The following is an 18,901-nucleotide window of genomic DNA, read 5'->3' as shown; positions in this document are numbered from 1 at the left end:
GTGTCAAGCGTATTCTATCAAATCAAAATCAAATCATCCCCTGATTAAATTAAGCACTAATGGCAAGGAGAAAGTCCCTCCATGCCTGCAGTTCTACGCTGGGTTTGAACATCACAGACCAGTGATTATCTTTAATGAATCTGTCCTTTCACAGTCCGTGTACATACTCTGACATTTTTAAATTTGTCCCCGAACTTCATTACGCATGATTGGACGTATGCCTTAAGGTCATGTTAACTAATAACAACAAATTGCCCTTATAGGCAGTTATAACTCTCAACCAAGAATAAGTAAACAATCAAGTATGAAAAAAGATCAATTTCAACATAACTAAAACATTGGAATATGTTTCACTGTAGCCGTTTTAGCTTTTGGTGTTCAGAATACAGACATGCCATACTAGCCGTACTACATTTTACATTTATGCATTTGGCAGATGCTTTTATCCAAAGCGACTTATAAAGCCCTTATTACAGGGACAATCCCCGGAGCAACCTGGAGTTAAGTGCCTTGCTCAAGGACACAATGGTGGTGACTGTGGGGTTCAAACCAGTGTCCTTCTGATTACCAGATTACCAGTTATGTGCTTAGACCACTACACCACCACCACTCTCAAAAGCTGCCAAACCAGGTTGAGGAATTTTTACACTAAATTCCATTTATAGGGCAAAATAACTAACTGTATCATTCCGAAATGAAAACAGGAAGCCATTTGCTTAATTAAATGCATACTGTATGCTTCATCCCGAGTGTTTTGGACATAGCATTCTGTTGCCCATACTAGTCTTAATATACAGTTACATACTGTATATAGCCTTTATATTCAGTATTACCATTTTGCCTTTGTTTTAAGGATGTTGTGAGTTACTATGATGTAATTGTGTCATTTCATTTGTTCAGATTCTCAATAAGATGATGTAAAAGTTAAGAATTAGCAAAGTGCTGATGTGAAGTTTGTGTCTCATTGGTGCAATGGACGATTTTAAAGTCTAGACCTCCTTAACAGTTGAAACAACCATGTTTTGAACCTAAAGTATATGAAGCTGTGCTCCACTGAATAACTGCTATTCATCTTTTCTGCCTTCGACTCTAATTAAGACACATTTCATGAAGGTTTGTCTCCCCTGTACCTTATAAAATTACGCCCTAAACTCCCCGTGTATGATGCAACATATCCCAACTCTATCCAACAAAAATGCTATCGATTTCTCTCCTCTTGGCTAAGGATGCAGAAAAGGAGGGATAATTTGCCAAAAAAATTTAAATGTATAACTTTCTTTCTACCGTGCAACTCAAAAAAGACATTTTTAAGAATTGGACTGGTTGCTCTTTTCCACACAATTACAATGAAAGGGGACTAAGCCTTTCTAGTTTAAAAAAAAAAAAGGACATAAGCATCATAAAAGTCACCTGTTCTCATGAATGTTACGTGACTGTGGCAACATTTCTGCGAACTGAAATTACATGCATTATTAAACGTTTCGCTGCAGTTTCCTAGTGAAATGTCCAGCTAAAAGCGAGTGAAATATTAATGCCAGTTTGGATGAGTATAACGCACCTCTCTATACTAAAACTTTAACCTAATCCCAACCAACAGTGTTCTAAAAGCATATGAGAGGTAAACAAAACAGACATTCTAACACCGAAACATAACTGATAGTGTCCAAAAACGAAATGCAAAATGAAAAACACATTTTCTGAAACATGTACCACGTCATTTCGTGTCACTCCTATGACACTCTCATATCACATGTCAACTCGCATGCATGGCTGGGCTCAAACCATGGACCTCCGAGTCCACAGTCCAACACTCTTTCAGGTGAGTTACCACAGAAGCTGTGCAGAAATGTACAGTAGGCGGGTCTATAATACAAGCATTAAAATGTATTGTTTTTCAATATTATGTATCAAGTGTTTCAATATCATAACATAGCAGTGGGTGAGTAATAATAAACGAAAAATAATCGGCTGTTGAACTCTTGATTTGTGTGCTATATTCCAAGTCTTCTGAAGCCATACGATAGCCAAAATGCTTGAAATTCACCTTAGCTTCATTATTTTGAGTCAGATATTTTTAATGAATTAACTGATCCAGTTTACAGAACCATTGAATAATTAATTCACAGCTTGAAGTGATTTGGCTGTTAAGTTATTCTCAGCGGTGTTTAACCGCTCAATAGAGGTAAAGATTATCAGTGAATAACGACCTTAATTTTGGTCTGTTCATCAAACAATGCTATCGTATGACTTCAGAAGACTTGAAATATAGTACACAAGTCAAATGGACTATTTTAATGACACTTTTATAATGCTTAAGTGTCCTGAAAGCTTTCGAGGACTAAAGCGCCGTTCTCATTGTCAGCGATTTTGTCGCTGGATGCGATAGGAGACCATTAATTTTCAATGAGAGCTGGCGAATTCCGGCGACACGTGTGACAGTGACCGTTGGCAACAGGATGTTGGAGTGTCAAGAGATGCGACAAAGTTAAGAAAAGTTCAACTTGATGCACTCTCCCCATGCAGAATGTTCATTATTAGAGGCAAAACAAATGATTCCTTGTCAAATAAGAATGATATAGGAACAGTAGCATCTAGCGACATCTAGCGACAAAATCGCTGAAAATGTGAACGGGGATTAACTGCGTGGAAAACAGCAGTTTTCATCATTACAATTCCTCACAATTTCCTCTTTTGTGTTCTACAGAACAAAGTAAGCCATACTGGTTTGTGACAACATGAGGGTGAGTAAATAATGACATATTTTCCTTTAAGTTGTACTGCGTCTGAGCTACAGTACCATCCCTGAGTGCTCAGGGTGGCACGGCATGCCAACACGAGCAGGTGTGTAAGGGTGGTCTGTCTTGGCCCTGTCAGCGCTACACCGTCATTAGCCGGCGCGGGCGCAGCGGGGAGCGGCACGCGTCTCTCCGGGCCCTCTGTAATTATGCTCTGACATAATTAACCCAGCAAGCCCATTAACCTAGCGCAGACTGCAAAAAAGCTTCACTATAATTATTTGTTGTGTGCATGCTAATGAGACCAGCTGTGCACCCATCATACAACATGAACAAATTAATTTACAAGGCTGCGCTTCAAGGGTCTTTTTTCCCCTCGTACCACTCAAATACACACTCAAAAACTACCGCAGCTACTTCTACTGTATCAAGTGGGTGTTCAGAGTCCAAACACATCTTTGTGAGCAGACTTCTCAACTGCTGTGGATAAACTGTAGCGATTTTTCACAAATCAATAATAAATGTAGAAAAATAAACACTAAAAAAGGACCAAAAGTTGTAAATGTATTAACATGTTTACAAATAAGGTTGTCCGATGTGATAAAAAAAATATAAATCTTTCAGAAATCTAGTTTAAAACTCGTGTCAAGTTCATAAAATGTTAAATTTGTGTCCATAAAATAATTTCAATATATATAAAAAATATAAAAAAATTAAAAGATAATGATTTTTTTAAATATTCAACTGCTGTGGATAATCTGTAGCAATTTTAACAAATCAATAATACATAGAAAGACATCTTTTAATAAATGTTTGAGAAATCAAGTTTAAAACACGTGTCAAGTTCGTAGAAATGTTATATTTGTGTCAACATTTTTTATAAATACTGTATATTTAAAAAAATATAACAAAATTAAAAGATAAAAAAAATTAAAAAATATTTTTTACCTAGAAAAACATCTTTAAAAATATGTTTTAAAATAAATGATTAAAGAAAAACAATAAAAATACCTTTGAGTTGCACCACTTGACATATTTGATAATGTGCTATAAATGTTGGTTTTGTGTTATTTTTTTAAACACACTTATAGCACATTCTTATAAATATTATTTAATGACTTTAATAAATGTCATGTGGTGTAACCATATGGTAAAAGTTATTAAAATGGTTTGTACCTTGAATACATGTGAACTTAATCACTGACTTCAAAAATGTTTTAAAACATATTTTTCAAGTTTCAAAAATATTTTGTTTTGACAAATATCATAACTTTAGTTAGATATGTTTTCTTAAGGTGCGTTCACATGCAACACGAAGCGAGCGTTTCGCACGGCGCGATTACATACAAAGTCAATGCAAAGATGCGGATAGATGCGAATTTGCGCCGGGCGGTGTGAATGCAGCGAATAGTGCGACTCGAACACGCAAAATCACATCATTCGCGTATTCACGCGAGCTGACATTTTTCAACATGAGCGAAAAATACGCATGGCACGTTGTCGTGAAAGCCTATCAGCATTGAGATGATCCGGATGTCACTGACGTACTGGCGTAGTAGCAGAAGAAATCTGGAAAAATGTATGGTAAAATTGTTGTAGTGGTGTGTGGGCACCCGGAGCTGTATGACACAACGTCATACATGTACAGAATCCGGAAGAAAAAAGACATCGCTTAGAGGAAAGTGAGTGAGGAAGTTGGACTACCTGGTAAGTTCTGAAAATATGCACGTTTACTTGATACCAGCTATTGGTTGAACTTTACTATGAACCAAGTCGTAGAAGCCCTCCTCCTGTCCTTTTCCAGAAGAGAAGCGGGAATACTCGCAGGTTCACGTTACTCGTGCAAACGCAAGCTGTTCCAGCGGTCAAACTCGCGTGAGCGATGCAAGGCGAACATTTTCTTTGCGTTGTATGTGAACGCACCATTAGAGTAGAACAAAATATGCCTTTTTATATAAAAATGAAAATATTTCTAATATTAAATGGTCTGCACTTATATAGCACCTTTTTAAGCCTTAACGGTATTCAAAGCACTTTTACACTGCATCTCATTCACCCATACATTCATACTCTAATGGCGGCAGAGCTGCTATGTAAGGTGCTAGCCTGCCATTGGGAGCAACTTGGGGTTCAGTGTCTTGCCCAAAGACACTTCGGCATGTGGAGTCGTGTGGGCTGGGGTTCGAACCACCAACCTTGTGATTAGTGGCCAACCCGCTCTAGCAACTGAGCCACAGCCGCCCCAAACATGGTTAAATAAATAATTTACACACTCAAGGTGTATGGCAACATAGACTTTAAGGCATGTATAAAGGTACCATCCATGGTATTCCTTGAAGTAACTTGTATCATGGTATGTGAATATGGTAATAATTTATTACTAAATCAAAATATCATCTGATACCACCACAGAACTTTTTTGTAAGGGAAGACCTTCCATGAAAAATTCGGCAAAAGCATGAAAAAATGTGACTTGTTCTTACAATAAATGTTCCATGAATTATATAATTCAAACTGAAATTCTGTTCATTTTATCTATTCATATTTCAACATTTCTCTGCCTGTGCCCTCGACACTCAATACTTATAATAAATGCTTTCATAAAAGCCTTGATGAAGAAGGCAATACAGAGAACGAGGTAGAGAGAGCTGCGTCTTTTTCCACAAATGCGTGAGCTGAAAGACAAACTTTCCTCAAAGCGGTTTTGTTTTAGTGGCGTTGTGAAGGACACAGTCGGACAAACATCAATAAGAATCAGATGTGAAGTGCGCTTGAAAGCAGCGCAGAGGTGCAGCGGCGTGAAGCTTCACTGGAAATGAGTCATCTCAATAAAAGATGAAGGATACAAACAAGTGGGAAGCCGACGGTGTGGTGAGAGAGGACAAACGTTTCTATTGAACTGTGGAAGATTACCTGAAGGCCACCAGGACGATTTCACGACACGCTGGTAATGTGACGTGCAACTGTCTGAGCTCACTTTGGTATATTGTATGTATGAACAAAAGTCAAGGTTTGGAGTTATGATACATAGTATAAAATGCTGCTTAAGACCCCAGAAGTGTTTTGACACTTAAAAAACACTTAAAATCTGAATGTCAGTGCATTAGATAACAAATGATCAAAGCAAGATGCAATTATTTTAAAGAGAGCAAAGGCATGCGTTTTTCAAGCAATACATTTCACAAAAAGAAACAAAAAAACAGCAGATAAACGGTAAAATATGCTTCAGAATTTTGTTGGTGAGGTATTAAAGTAAAGTGAACGCAAAAAAGCGGGACAAAAAAGTAGATTTTTTATCCAAATATTGGAATTGAAGTGCAAATACGGCCTGATAGACCTTCCGCTGTCTAGTATGTCGTTAACACAACCCCCAGTGGCTGGGGGACTCTCACTCACACATACGGGACAATTTCGAGTATCCAATTCACTTAACCTGCATGTTTTTGGACTTTTGGGGGAAACAGGAGCACCCGGAGGAAACCCACGTGTAAGGGGCAAGGAGGAGGCGAGAACCGGCTTGTCAATATAAATAATAATTTAATGAAAACTTAAACCAAAACACACAAACATAAACACACACATGACGGACATGCCCGTAATTCTCTCTCTCTCGAACCGTCGTCACCGGCCGCCCTTATCCCTCGCGCGACATTCCGGCCCGGCCCCCCTCCACTCCACACCACGCAAATACGGGGAGAGCATGCAAACTCGAAACAGAAAGGCCCTTGTTGAGCCGGGACTCGAACCCAGGACCTTCTTGCTGAGAGGCGATAGTGCTAACCACTGAGCCACCGTGAGCCAAAGAGTCCTGCCAGGAACTCAAAGCCCCAGTGAAACAGTTGAATGACCACCTCGGCAAAAGTGGGCTGTAACTCAACCTCGACAAGACGGAGTACATGGAAGGTGGCCCCCAAACCGCAGGCACAGTCACCATCAACGGGAAAGACCTGAAGAAAGTGGAACAGTTCAAGTACCCAAGAGCAAGAGTTAATGCCGCCTGGATGCAGTGGTGCCAGGTCATTGCCATCCTATGCGACCGATGCGTGCCCACGCAGCTCAAGACAAAGGTCTACAAGACAGTCGTCCGCACAGTCAGATAATGGAGCAGAATGCTGACCTGCGACCACCATGCACGAACAGGCCCTCCACACGATAGAAATACGCATGCTAAGGTGGAAACTGGGACTGACCCGACTGGACCACGTTATGAATGAGGACACCAGGAAGATCATGGGAGTGGCACCGTTCATGGAGAATATGAGAGAAGCTGAAGCAGAAGATGATCAGCCCGGGATTTTACATAGCAACTGGCCCAAAGTCGTGTATCGCGGTGCCGTTTTCTGTTCTGCATAACACAGCGGCTATTAAATAAATTCGGGCCGTGACCCGGCTCGCTCGGTTCTCGCGATGGCCAGCCCGCCCCTGATTGGCCCCAAAGTGCGTCGGCCCACCGGGAAAATGCCCGGTATGCCAGATTACCAGTCCAGCCCTGCAGCTGTCACAGAAACACAAACAGACGTGCATATGAACATAATTCATGCTTTGGAACGCATTACACGCAAACAAAATGTTTTTAATTACGCACATACCGAGTAATTAGCTTTGAATTGAATTTATGCAATTTTATGAATTTATGCAAAAGTTATGCATTACAGTACTTTTTGTATAATAAAGTAATTCAATTACAGTAACTAATTACAGTGTAATCGGATTACATGCAACAGTGGTTAGTATTTCGTGGTGGTTTCGAAATCCATATTGAGAATCGTACGATTGCTTTCACATGTAAGCAAAATCGACATTATAACTGAAATACACACTTAATAATTGACATCAAATCAAATCGAGAGCTTGTGAATTGTAACCGAGACGAATTGTGAAATCTGTATCGATACCCAGCCCTATTCGCTTTGTTATTTTGCTGTCAAATACATCCAGATATTTACTTGGAGCCACTGTATCTCGTCATAGTAGGGTTTGCTCAGGCAAGCATCAAAATCATGAATCTTTTACAACCGATACGATATCTCAAATCATGTGGCTTGCGGATGAGAGGTGTGCTATTACTTTTCTTAATGATCAAACTCAAGCTTTCAATGTCTTTGCAGAACATTTCAACAGACTTACTCTCTCTAAGGTGCTCTGAGATACATGAACCTCATATTCACACACACTCTTTATTCTCCCTGTGGGCTTCATCTCTACTGGGACTCATTGAGTGGGCAGCACTTTTATGAACATAATGCATTATTAAACATCTCAACATCTCCTGGGCCTTCTGTTTATTACTGCTCTTACAAATCATCAGTACATAATCTCCACTGGCTCACAAGAGATCTCCCTCTAACACACACAAACACACACACCCCGAAAAATGACGAAATGCACCCTGGAAAACTATAAGACGCCCACAGTCTAAACTACTAATTAAACATGTGACATTGAACATGTATGTTCCCAGAGGAACTCGCAACCCTAAACAACGAGAATAAGGAAGATGTTTTTGTGCAGATGAAAAGATACATCCAAGTATGTTGTAAATTACGGCAGGCCGGAAGGTGAGTTTCTACATCAAACTGAAGGAAACAATTAACTAGAGTGTTACTCTTCAAGCAAACAGTGACATAAAGCAGCTTATGGATCTACGAGGGTGTGAAAACAGCATTCGAACAGCTACAACCCTTTCTACACATATCTCCAAATTACCTTCTTTATGGTGGTTAAAGCAATAGCTCATCTAAAAATGACAATTCATGTCACCCTCATGTCATTCTGAACCCTTGACTTTCTTCCAAGAAAGGTAAAAGGAGATGTTGCAAAGCTGCACTTTTTTTCACACGTTTGTAACTCTTGAGGGTAAGTAAATGACATCAGAACTTTCATTTTTAGGTCTGTCCCTCTGTAGTAGTACCTCTGGTCACCACTAGCCAGCACTGTAACACTAGTGAGCACATCTACACTGTCACTTTCATGACAAAAGCACTTTTAAGAATCCGGCTAAAGTCCCATTCTTTTAAACTGAGCTCTACATCTCTTCTCGGCCTACACTTCCCATTTTCTGAGGATCCAAAGCTCTTGACTGACATGAAAAGAGTAAGACACAGCCTCAGGGGTCTTGACGGAGGGAGAGCTGGCGAACGAGAGGAGAAGAGCAGGGCACGGGGGGATTAAGAGTACAAAAACACCGGCAGAGGTAGACCGAGCCCCTGCAGTGCCTGTCTTACAGCTACGCCCCTGGCAAGAGCCCTCTCCAGGTGAGAGAGCTACTGAAAGACACCTTTGAGTGACAGGCTGTCTTGTTCTCTCATAGTACAGGAAAAAACGCTCCTCTGGAGGGGCTAACTTTGTCTTCTCCAAGGTTTTCTCTAGTAAGTGGAGGCAGGGATGGAAAGCATCCATATGACCCAGGGCATGAATATGACGGTGCTAAATAAACATAACCGTGAGGTATGTTACTTACTGGAAAGGCTCGGATGGATTTATTTGCAGTGATTGCAGGACTGGTAGAAACGGGAAGGGATAAGGATTGAGAGCGAGAAGCAGATGGTCTGTTAACAACATCAGGTGCGCCGGGACCGTCCCGGAAGATCTACCTGCGAAGCATTCGGAGTCATATCGTTTCAGAAATCTGGCTTTTCATTAAGAGCCGCACGGAGCAAAATGCAAGAACTGCGAGATCACAGAAAGTTGCCTTTTGTGGAAATGGGCGCGCACACACAAAACATGTTTAACTTTGTTACTAACAAAACAACGCAGTGTGATTTTGGTATATTGAGCTGTCTGTGTATGTTAAAAGGATAATTCACCCAAAAATGAAATGTCATCTATGCATGCGAAATAGATATCTGTCCAGTTATACACACTCTTCTACATCATTTAATAATCATTTGATATATTGCAACTGAAATGATAATTTTTTTTTTAATAAACTTCCCTCTTAAAGGGACAGTACACCCAAAAATGAGAACTCTCTCATCATTTATTCACCCTCATGCTATTCCAGATGTGTATGACTTTCATTCTTCAGCAGAACACAAATTAAGATTTTTAGAAGAATATCTCCATGCAATGCAAGTGAATGGGTACCAAAATGTTGAAGCTCTAAAAAGCACATAAATGCAGCACAGAAATAATCCATAGGACTCCAGTGGTTTAATCCACATCTTCAGAAGTGATACAATAGGTGTGGGTGAGAAACAGATCAATATTTAAGTCATTTTTAACTATAAATCTCTACTTTCACTTTCACATTCTTCTTTTGTTTTTGACGATTCATATTCAACATGCATATCCCCACCTACTGGAATGACTTTCATGCTGCCATTATGTGCTTTTTGGAGCTTCAAAGTTCTGGTCACCATTCACTTGCATTGTATGGACCAACAGAGCCCAAATATTCTTCTGAAAATCTTCATTTGTGTTCTGCAGAAGAAAGAAAGTCATACACATCTGGGATGGCATGAGGGTGAGTAAATAATAAGAGAATATTGGGGTGAACTTTCCCTTTAAAGTAATATTGTGGGTTCAATACAACCTAGGCACAATTGACAGAATTTGTGGCATATTGATTAACATAAAAAATAATTACGACTCATTGGGTTGAAAAGTAAGGCACGTACAATGGAAGTCAATGGGGCCAATTTATAAACTTTAAATACTCACTGTTTCAAAAGAATAGCCACAAGACGCAAACAAAATGCATTTTAACATGATTTTAGTGTCATAAAATAGCTCAGTAAACTTAAATGTTTAAATTTATATTAAATATTGCAACTTTGTTGCCATGACAACACTGGTAAACCTTGATTTTAACACATTCAAATCATGTGGCGATCAACATTACGCTATAAATGCTTTCGATTGAGTAACTTGCATTGAACCGAGAGTATTCCTTTAAATAATATTTGCATTACTAATAACATTAGCGCTGACTTTCGAAAAATAAGGTACCTTCTATAATAGGCCAATAGGTGTTTTTAAACTGAAAAGAATGACAGTGACATTTACAGGATCGCCTGGTAAAGTTGGTTTGTGGGTGGTTAGTGAAGACGACACAGGTTGAGCGGCAGTTGAGCGAATTTGTCCCAAAGTGTGGTGACCACACAGTCTCTCTATACTGTCTCACACAAACACACACACTTACTTTAATGTCTCGTACACCTGTTACAGCTGTTTTTTGTAATTATACTCAGCTGAACAATCAGGGATAAAGGAATTGCTGACGAAACAGGAAAAACAGAGCAAAACATAAGTGAGTGGAAATGGGGAGCCATCATGCAGGTGGATTTCTGTCGACATCAGCCACACAGACACAGAGAGAGACACACACAGAGAGATTAGCATGTCAACGTAAAGGAAGCATCAGCATTTTCGGTTCGCCTCCTCCTGCAGTGAACAAACAGAATTGAGTCTTTGTAGATAAACAGATGAGCAGCGTGTTTTAGATAACTTTATCAATACTTTACAAGCAGCGCATTAAAACAGTGGTCTCAGAAGGCTTAAAGGATGCCTACCAATGCTAAATGCAGACAGAGTTGCGTTTGGGACTATTATGTTTATCTGAAGTCATTTAGCTTGATAGACTCAGTCCCCATTCACTTTTATTATATGTAAAAGCCCGAATAGTGTTCAAAAATACCTGTTTTGTTCCATGAAGTCTGGGTTTGAAATGACACGAGAGTAGATGACCATTTATATTTATGGGTGAGCTGTACCTTTAAAACCATTTTTTTTTTATTTATAACAAGCTGATCTATCACTAGCTGGGCATCTATCAATGTATTTAATGCAAACATTGGATATTGGGATATTGCATAAAAAAACCAACAATAAAATAAAAAACGTTGGATGGAAACACCAAGGTGCAAATAAAATCTCCAAAACACGCATAAAAATGTTTATATTTATGCTAAAGGCGGACGGATTATGATTGCCGCCAAAGAGGAGGCCGCCACAACCCCCAACGGAGGCTAGCATTAGGGATCTCACCTAGGGCGCCAGAATGGTCTGAAACGACCCTGTGCTTGACAGTTTGACAAAAGCAGAAAATAATCAAATGATTTCAAATCTCATGTAGACGCTGTTTTCTTGCGTTGTCAGATTTATTTTTTAATAAGCTGATTTTCTGGTATTAGCAGTACCGCCGCTCCCAATAAGCAGACTACCAACTCCCTAGGGTGGCATCAGAAAGTCCACCAACTGCCATTACTCACACGTTATATGCTATTCAAGAACCCGAAAGCAGTTGCGGAACACAGATGATCACTTTGGGCTCATATCACACGAACCCCCCCGTCCACCTGGACCTCTGAGTGGGGCATCAATTTGGGCAGCGGCGGCCCTGGGTATTGGTGTGCAATTAAGTGCACTCAATGCTTTGTTGTGCATATGAACACACTCAGAGTGTAAAATATCTCTGACCATGGACACAATAGTCCACGTGTACTGTATGTTCATGTTTTTTAGGATGCATATCATTACAGAAATCTGAGCCAGTTTACTATCCTTTATCGTTCCAGGATCATTCTCCTGAGCGGAGCGGAGGGAGTGACCTTGCTCAAAGCCAGAGGAAGAAACAGATTAATAGGTTGCCGTAGACAACGGGCTCACCCTCACAGATGGTGGGATCCATCAGGGGCCGACTCAGCTGAAAACGTTGCTCTCCCTGTCAGGACAGCGAGTAGAGAGGTCAAGCTCTAGGTCATGCATGCATCACACAAGGCCGTGGCTTTGAGGCATTGGTGGGGAGTTTTGAAGAGGAACCTTGGGCTGTGTTTAGTCGCTCTTGCCCACCGTACCATGCTAATCTGAACTTGTCCTTGTGCAAACTGGTGCAGCCAAAACTAATTGCATTTCACATGCTCACATGAGTTTTAGCTACCATTTTTGATGAATCAAGAAGGCAAAAAATGTGTCAAATAACTGTGAATAAAAAATGAGCCAGATATTTTTGCCATTCCCTTTTATTGATAGACATAGTTTAAATTTAAACTGAAGCAAAATAAAATAAAAAACAAAACAAAATAAAAAGTAGGGCAGTTAAACTGTAAAACAGGAACAAAAACAAAATAAAAAAATAAAGTTAAATAAAACTAAATTAATATTTAGGGCAGTTACACTATCAAACAGGAACAAAAAATGTTAAATAAAATAATATGAAACAAAACTATTTAGAGCAGTAATGCTATGAAACAAGAACACAAATAAAATTAAAATAAATTATTTAGGAAAGTTAAACTATGAAAGAGGAAAGCAAATAAAATAAAATGATACAATGAAGTAATACAAATTAAAATAAAAGTATTTAGGGCAGTTATGCTATAAAACTGAAATGCAAGAATAAATGTGGCTGGACTGTTAATATTGCATAACGGGGCATTTTCCCGGTGGGCCGATGCACTTTGGGGCCGATCAGGGGCGGACTGGCCATCAGAAGATCCAAGCGGGCCGGTGGGTCGGCTGCGAAATGGACCGCGATATGCTAAAATGAGCCGATTTCTCTTCCCTGTCCAGCTCTGCCTGGAGCCATTTGTGTTTTTGCTCTCACATCATTTTTATATATATATATGAATGGATATGTCTATCTATTCCTAAAAGCATTCACATCTAAATGCTGTACAAGTTACAAATAAAATCTACTTTGAGCTCGAATTCCACCATATTTGTAGTGCAAGGAGGCCGTTTAAAGTTGTCTGCACCATCCAGTGAGAACTGACTGATCCTGTGATTTATTTATATTCCCTAAATGTGATGTAGATTATTTACGAAGGCTCATGTGCTTGTCTTGTGCAAAAGCCTCACTTCTTGCTTTCTAGAGTGTGCCATGTAGTCAAAATGTTGTAAATAAATTATTCTATTCATGCTATATATATATATATATATACTGTATATAAAAATGGCCAACTGCATACACAGACTCCTGCTATTGTGCATCTTGATAAGAGAGGAATAGGTCTGGGATTCAAAACCCAATGAGACTATAAAGCGAGACGGGTGCAGGGCTGTCAAAATACATTATTTTGAATCAGAACATTACCTCAATCACACAGCAGCACAATTAATATGCTGACTTCATTTATACACTGCAAAAAAAAAAAAAAAATTAAAAGCTTTCTAAAAACAACCATCTTTGATACATTTCGGCCTTGTACAGTGATTTAAGGGTCATTTGTGAAAGGGTCCCTTGGCTCACATACCCTACATGTAATGTCCCCTTCACATAGTGCCCTTCAAGGGTGCAAAAATGCAACCAATATAAGCACAAGTGATCAAGAAGACCTTTAGAGTCCTCTGGTCTGACACTATCTCTCCAGCAGAAGCTTCCATTACACACTCAATGAAAGTGTAAATAAAGTGACATCAGACTTCCTGCGATGGCTGATAGGACAGTCCAACGTGAGACCGCTGTCCTCTCTCTCCCGACTCTATTTGTCCTTTTTATTTCTTATCGTCTCGCCTCAACCATACACTCCTTATCAATCGAACATTTCACTCTTACGTGTGTGTGTGTGTGTGTGTGTGTGTTCACTCTCCAGCTGAGTTATGGTTGGCCAGTCAACACAAACTAAACCCATATGGACCCACCCGAACCCCAAACAGTTCTCCATTCAACAAGCATAATTTGTCAGGGGCCTGGGTAGCTAAAAGATGCTGACTACCATCCCTGGAGTCGCAAGTGCTGAGTGACACCAGCCAGGTCTCCGAAGCAACCAAATTTACCCGGTTGCTAGGGAGGGTAGAGTCACATGGGGTAACCTCCTCGTGGTCACTATAATGTGGTTCGCTCTTGGTGGGGCGCGTGGTGAGTTGTGCATGGATGCCGCGGAGAATAGCGTGAAACCTCCACACATGATATGTCTCCGTGGTAACGTGCTCAACAAGCCACGTGATAAGATGCGCGGACTGACGGTCTCAGACGCAGAGGCAAATTAGATTAGTCCTCCGCCACCCAGATTGAGACGAGTCACTTCGCCACCACGAGGACTTGGAGAGCATTGGGAATTGGGCATTCCAAAATGGGGAGAAAAAAAAAACAAGCCGAATTTGTCAAGATCATTAAGCACATTTAAAAGCCATAAATAATTGTAAAATTCTGTTGCATTTTATAAGTCCAATGTGTCAAGCCTTCAAAGACCCCCCCCCCCCCCACCCTCAAATTTTTTTTAAGTTACTTAATGACTTAATTGCAAAAATCATAACAAAAACAAAACAAAAAAATTATTAATAAAGCAAAAAGCAAAACAAAACCAACAAAGGATAAAACGAAGCAAAACACAAAACAAAAACCACTAAAGAAACAAAACAAAAGTATTTTTCTTAATTAGTTAATCACTAAAAAAACAAGAAACAAAAACACAACAAAAAAAAAAACACAAAAAGAAACAACGACACAAAAGAAATGTATTTTTTTGTTAATTTCCACCAAAAATCTCAAAAAACAAAACAAATCAAAAATAAAATTCAAACCAAAATAAAACCTAACTACTACGTTTCTTTCTTAGTTGTTTATTAGTTCCCTTGATTTGAAAAAACAAACAAACAAGAAACTTGTTTGAAACAAAAAACTAAAACTAAACAAAACCAATTAAAGTAAGTTTTTCTTTCTTACAGTTGTTTTTATAATGTTTCGGTGAGTTATAATAAACTGACAAATGCACATACAGTTGCATATAATTATATGAGAGAGAGAATGCACAGCCAGGTGTGCTGCTCACCTGGGGCCTCGATCAGCTGTTTGTAAATTCCCAGGAATGCAGACTCCGCCTCCTTACTGCGCTGGCTCAACGCAACCACCTGTGGCAGAGAGAGGAGGTCATCAGTCTAGGAAGCACTTAAGAGACATGCAACACAATGCAACATTCAGATCAATAATTCTGCTCCATATGTTGAAACCACAATGTTACAAACACAGAGAAAAGTTTATTCTGCTACTTAAGCAGAGAACAACATTAGCATGATCACTCTTGAGTAATACAGAGGATGCTAATAAACTCAGCAATGCAATAAAGCATCCAATGCACTCCTAAATATACGATTGACTCTACACAGTAACATACACACTCATCACATGACTCCCTCAGGCTATGTAGAATTGCATACTAACATACTACTTGTACTAGTGCATATACTGTGCACACAATTTTCTCTTTCTTGACTCATTTTTTGATACGACTGCAAAAAGTGAAGACACAAAACTGGGTTGAACATTTTATTTGCATTTTGGGACACTGAAATCCATCAAGTTGCATTAAAAAATAAATTGTGTAGTGATGTCAATAAATTAATTAATCATTAAATTTTTCAAATAAATCAAGTGTCAATAAATAACTTTTAAATACATTTTCCATTGGACTTTAATGCATTTATTGGCATATATTTAACGATATGTATTTATTTGTCACATTGTCGGATGTATGGATGGATGGCTTTTAATTAAAGATTTATAAAATGTCCCTTTTGATCCTCCATACCAGTTTGCCATCATGGTGAATAAAATTAAATCAATTCAAAATATATCCTCTGAAAACATCTCTCAATTATGCAACTAACAATTTTGCTTTTCAAGTAAATTTAGGCCGCATTAAGGAGGTTTACATATTTTATATACAGGAAAACAAGACATAAATACTGATTCAGAAAATCTGTAGGAGTCCATTCCCAACATAGCACAGGACAACGCACATGAAAGCTACGTGTCCCACTGTGTGTGCGGCAGAAATGAAAAGTAAATTGCTACTGAGAGTCTGTGCACAATGACGCCAGGTCAGATTCTAGCAGCACCTCATCTAACCCCGACCCATCGCCCCCGCTATCCTCCTCTCCACAGGTGACTCAAACCAATTATGGATTCATTAAGACAGAGCAGGAGAGCAGAGGGGCCGCCACCTGGCCCCATAGAGAGGGCACCTGTGCCTGTGGATATGTGGGTTACAGTTCCACAGACCACACAGAACACCTCGAAACAAAGACTGTTCCAGTCCAGTCGGAACAGACTCGGGCCTGCAGCACTGGTGGCTGTCTTTGACTTTCTAGTGCACACTGGAGGGGAGGTTATTGCATAAATCGGCCGGCCAGGCCCCTGACGTGACACTCTGTGTCCATGTGAAATGTGAGCAGACAGGCCTGTGTGCAAGGGGTAGATTCCAGGGGGGATGGGAGGGTGGTAACCCCCTCAATAATCAAAACAAGCAAGCACAACACAATGGTTCGGAATGGAACACAAGAATAAATATAGCTGCAAGCAGCAATCAAAGGGCCCAAGTACCGTGAGCCCATTTCCTCCGGGAGGCTTCAGTAAAAAAATGCATCAAAAATTTTGACATTTTGGAATGGATTTTTTTCAAAGACTGTTTTAAGGGCCACACTTCCTGCTGCCAGTTGGTGGCGCTACGACCGTGACCCACAGTAGATACATTGATGTGATCAGCCTTCAAGGCCAAACATACGGGTGATTTTTTTGTTACTTTATCGCGTCGCCATGGAGACACCTTTGAGACATCAAAAATACGTTCAAAATTCAGAATCTTCACTGTTTTGGCATGACGTTGCCTAAGTTTGGTGCCAGTCAGATGAATTCCCTATGAGGAGTAGTTCAAATTCCAGAGCCATTCCATTTTCAAACAATCCAAAATGGCTGACTTCCTGTTGGGCGGAGCTAATGTCTGTGATGTGAAAGTTGTCCAGCTTGATGAGCTCTACATACAGTATGTACAAAGTTTATTAACTGTAGCTGAAAGAGGGTTTGTGCTACAGAGTCTCCTGAAAATCGCCATTTTCTATTTGGCACTACAGAGCCCCCTCTACACGCCCATGAGTGAACCTTTGCCCAGCCCTAATGGCCGATGATTGTGATGTGTGTGCAAAAGATCATAAAAATTCAAGCATGCCAAGTACCTCAAAAACATATAAATATACATGTAAAGGAATAATAGTGTTTAATGCATTGCCATGGAAACACTAGATAAGATATCGAAAACCCCTTTCATAATTTTAAATCTGTACTGTCTTGACATTATTATAAAAAAATGTTAAGCAGTTTGCAGAAGAAAATAAGAGTGCTATTCCAAAGTCTGTAAAACTTTCCACACTTTCCTGCTGCCAGTTGGTGGCGCTATGATCGTGCCCCACAATAGTCATATCCATGTGATCAGCCCCAAATACCAAACATAAATCTCAATTTGGATCTAAATCGCACCATGCACGCCGTAGATATAAGCACTTCCTAATTTTCATTTTTTCGCCATTTAATTTATCACCTCGCCATGGCAACACCGTTTGAAATATAAACAATCTGTTAGCAATTTAGCATATTCAATGTCTTGGCATGATGTTGCCCACATTTGGTGCCTGCCACATAAATCCCCTAGGAGGAGTATTTCAAATTCCAGAGCATGCGTTTTTCAAACAAAGCAACATGGCAGACTTCCTGTTGGGCAGAGCCTATGACTATGAGGGTGAACTTTGTCCAGCTTGATGAGATCTATATGTGTACAATGTATGGTGACTACAGGTGAAAAGACATGTGATAAAGAGCCTCCCAAATATCCAAGTTTCAAGGGGCCGGCAGAGAGCCCACCCTTGGTCAAGCTTTTCTTGGTCGAGTTTTTGAGCATGTTAAGGGACCCAAAAGCCCCTGAAACCTTGAAAAGAAGAATGTTAACAGTAATCCGTAGGAAAACACTTACAGTGCTTGGGCCCTAATAACTACTGCATACTGTGCAGCTTTTATCTAATGATTAATACTATATACTGCACACTACTTTACCAATAGTAGGTAGTATGCTATTCTGCACATGCCCAATGAGTGTGTCATGCTCTCAGAAACACTGTGGGATTCAGAATCGAGAACTACTACAGCAATCAATACAGATACAATAGTCTCCTGCACTCGCTGTCTAAAAGCAATTGTGTTTCTCTCTTTTTTCCAAGACATGAGATTCAGCTGCTCAATCAGCACTCATAAAAACACAAGCCAATAAATGTGAGCGTTGTGTGCGTGTGTGTGTGTGTGTGCGTGTGTGTGTGTGTGACGCTCACAGTGAAGCAAGGACAAAGCATCTGCCAATCTGATTAGTTTAATTAGTGGTATTTCTTAGGGCAAGCACCTCTAAAACTCTTGCTCATGCATAGTTATGATTTGAACAACCACCTAACTCGAAGTATTAAAC

At 39.8% G+C, this 18,901-nt stretch overlaps 1 protein-coding gene across 1 annotated transcript in view; it reads right to left on the bottom strand.

Moving 5' to 3' along the window:
- LOC127630598 (homeobox protein cut-like 2) overlaps positions 1–18,901 on the bottom strand; it is a 131,499-nt gene that overhangs the window by 38,116 nt on the left and 74,482 nt on the right. Inside the window, exons 5-7 of the mRNA XM_052108213.1 lie at positions 15,449–15,527; positions 6,926–7,002; positions 6,517–6,682 (exon numbers count right to left, since the gene is read on the bottom strand). Coding sequence (XP_051964173.1) covers positions 6,517–6,682; positions 6,926–7,002; positions 15,449–15,527 — 322 coding nt within the window. The remainder of the gene's footprint in view (positions 1–6,516; positions 6,683–6,925; positions 7,003–15,448; positions 15,528–18,901) is intronic.

The sequence above is a fragment of the Xyrauchen texanus genome, chromosome 37 (genome assembly GCF_025860055.1).
Source record: "Xyrauchen texanus isolate HMW12.3.18 chromosome 37, RBS_HiC_50CHRs, whole genome shotgun sequence".
In the NCBI taxonomy this organism is placed as follows: domain Eukaryota; kingdom Metazoa; phylum Chordata; class Actinopteri; order Cypriniformes; family Catostomidae; genus Xyrauchen; species Xyrauchen texanus.
This window is presented reverse-complemented; position numbering and strand designations above follow the sequence as displayed.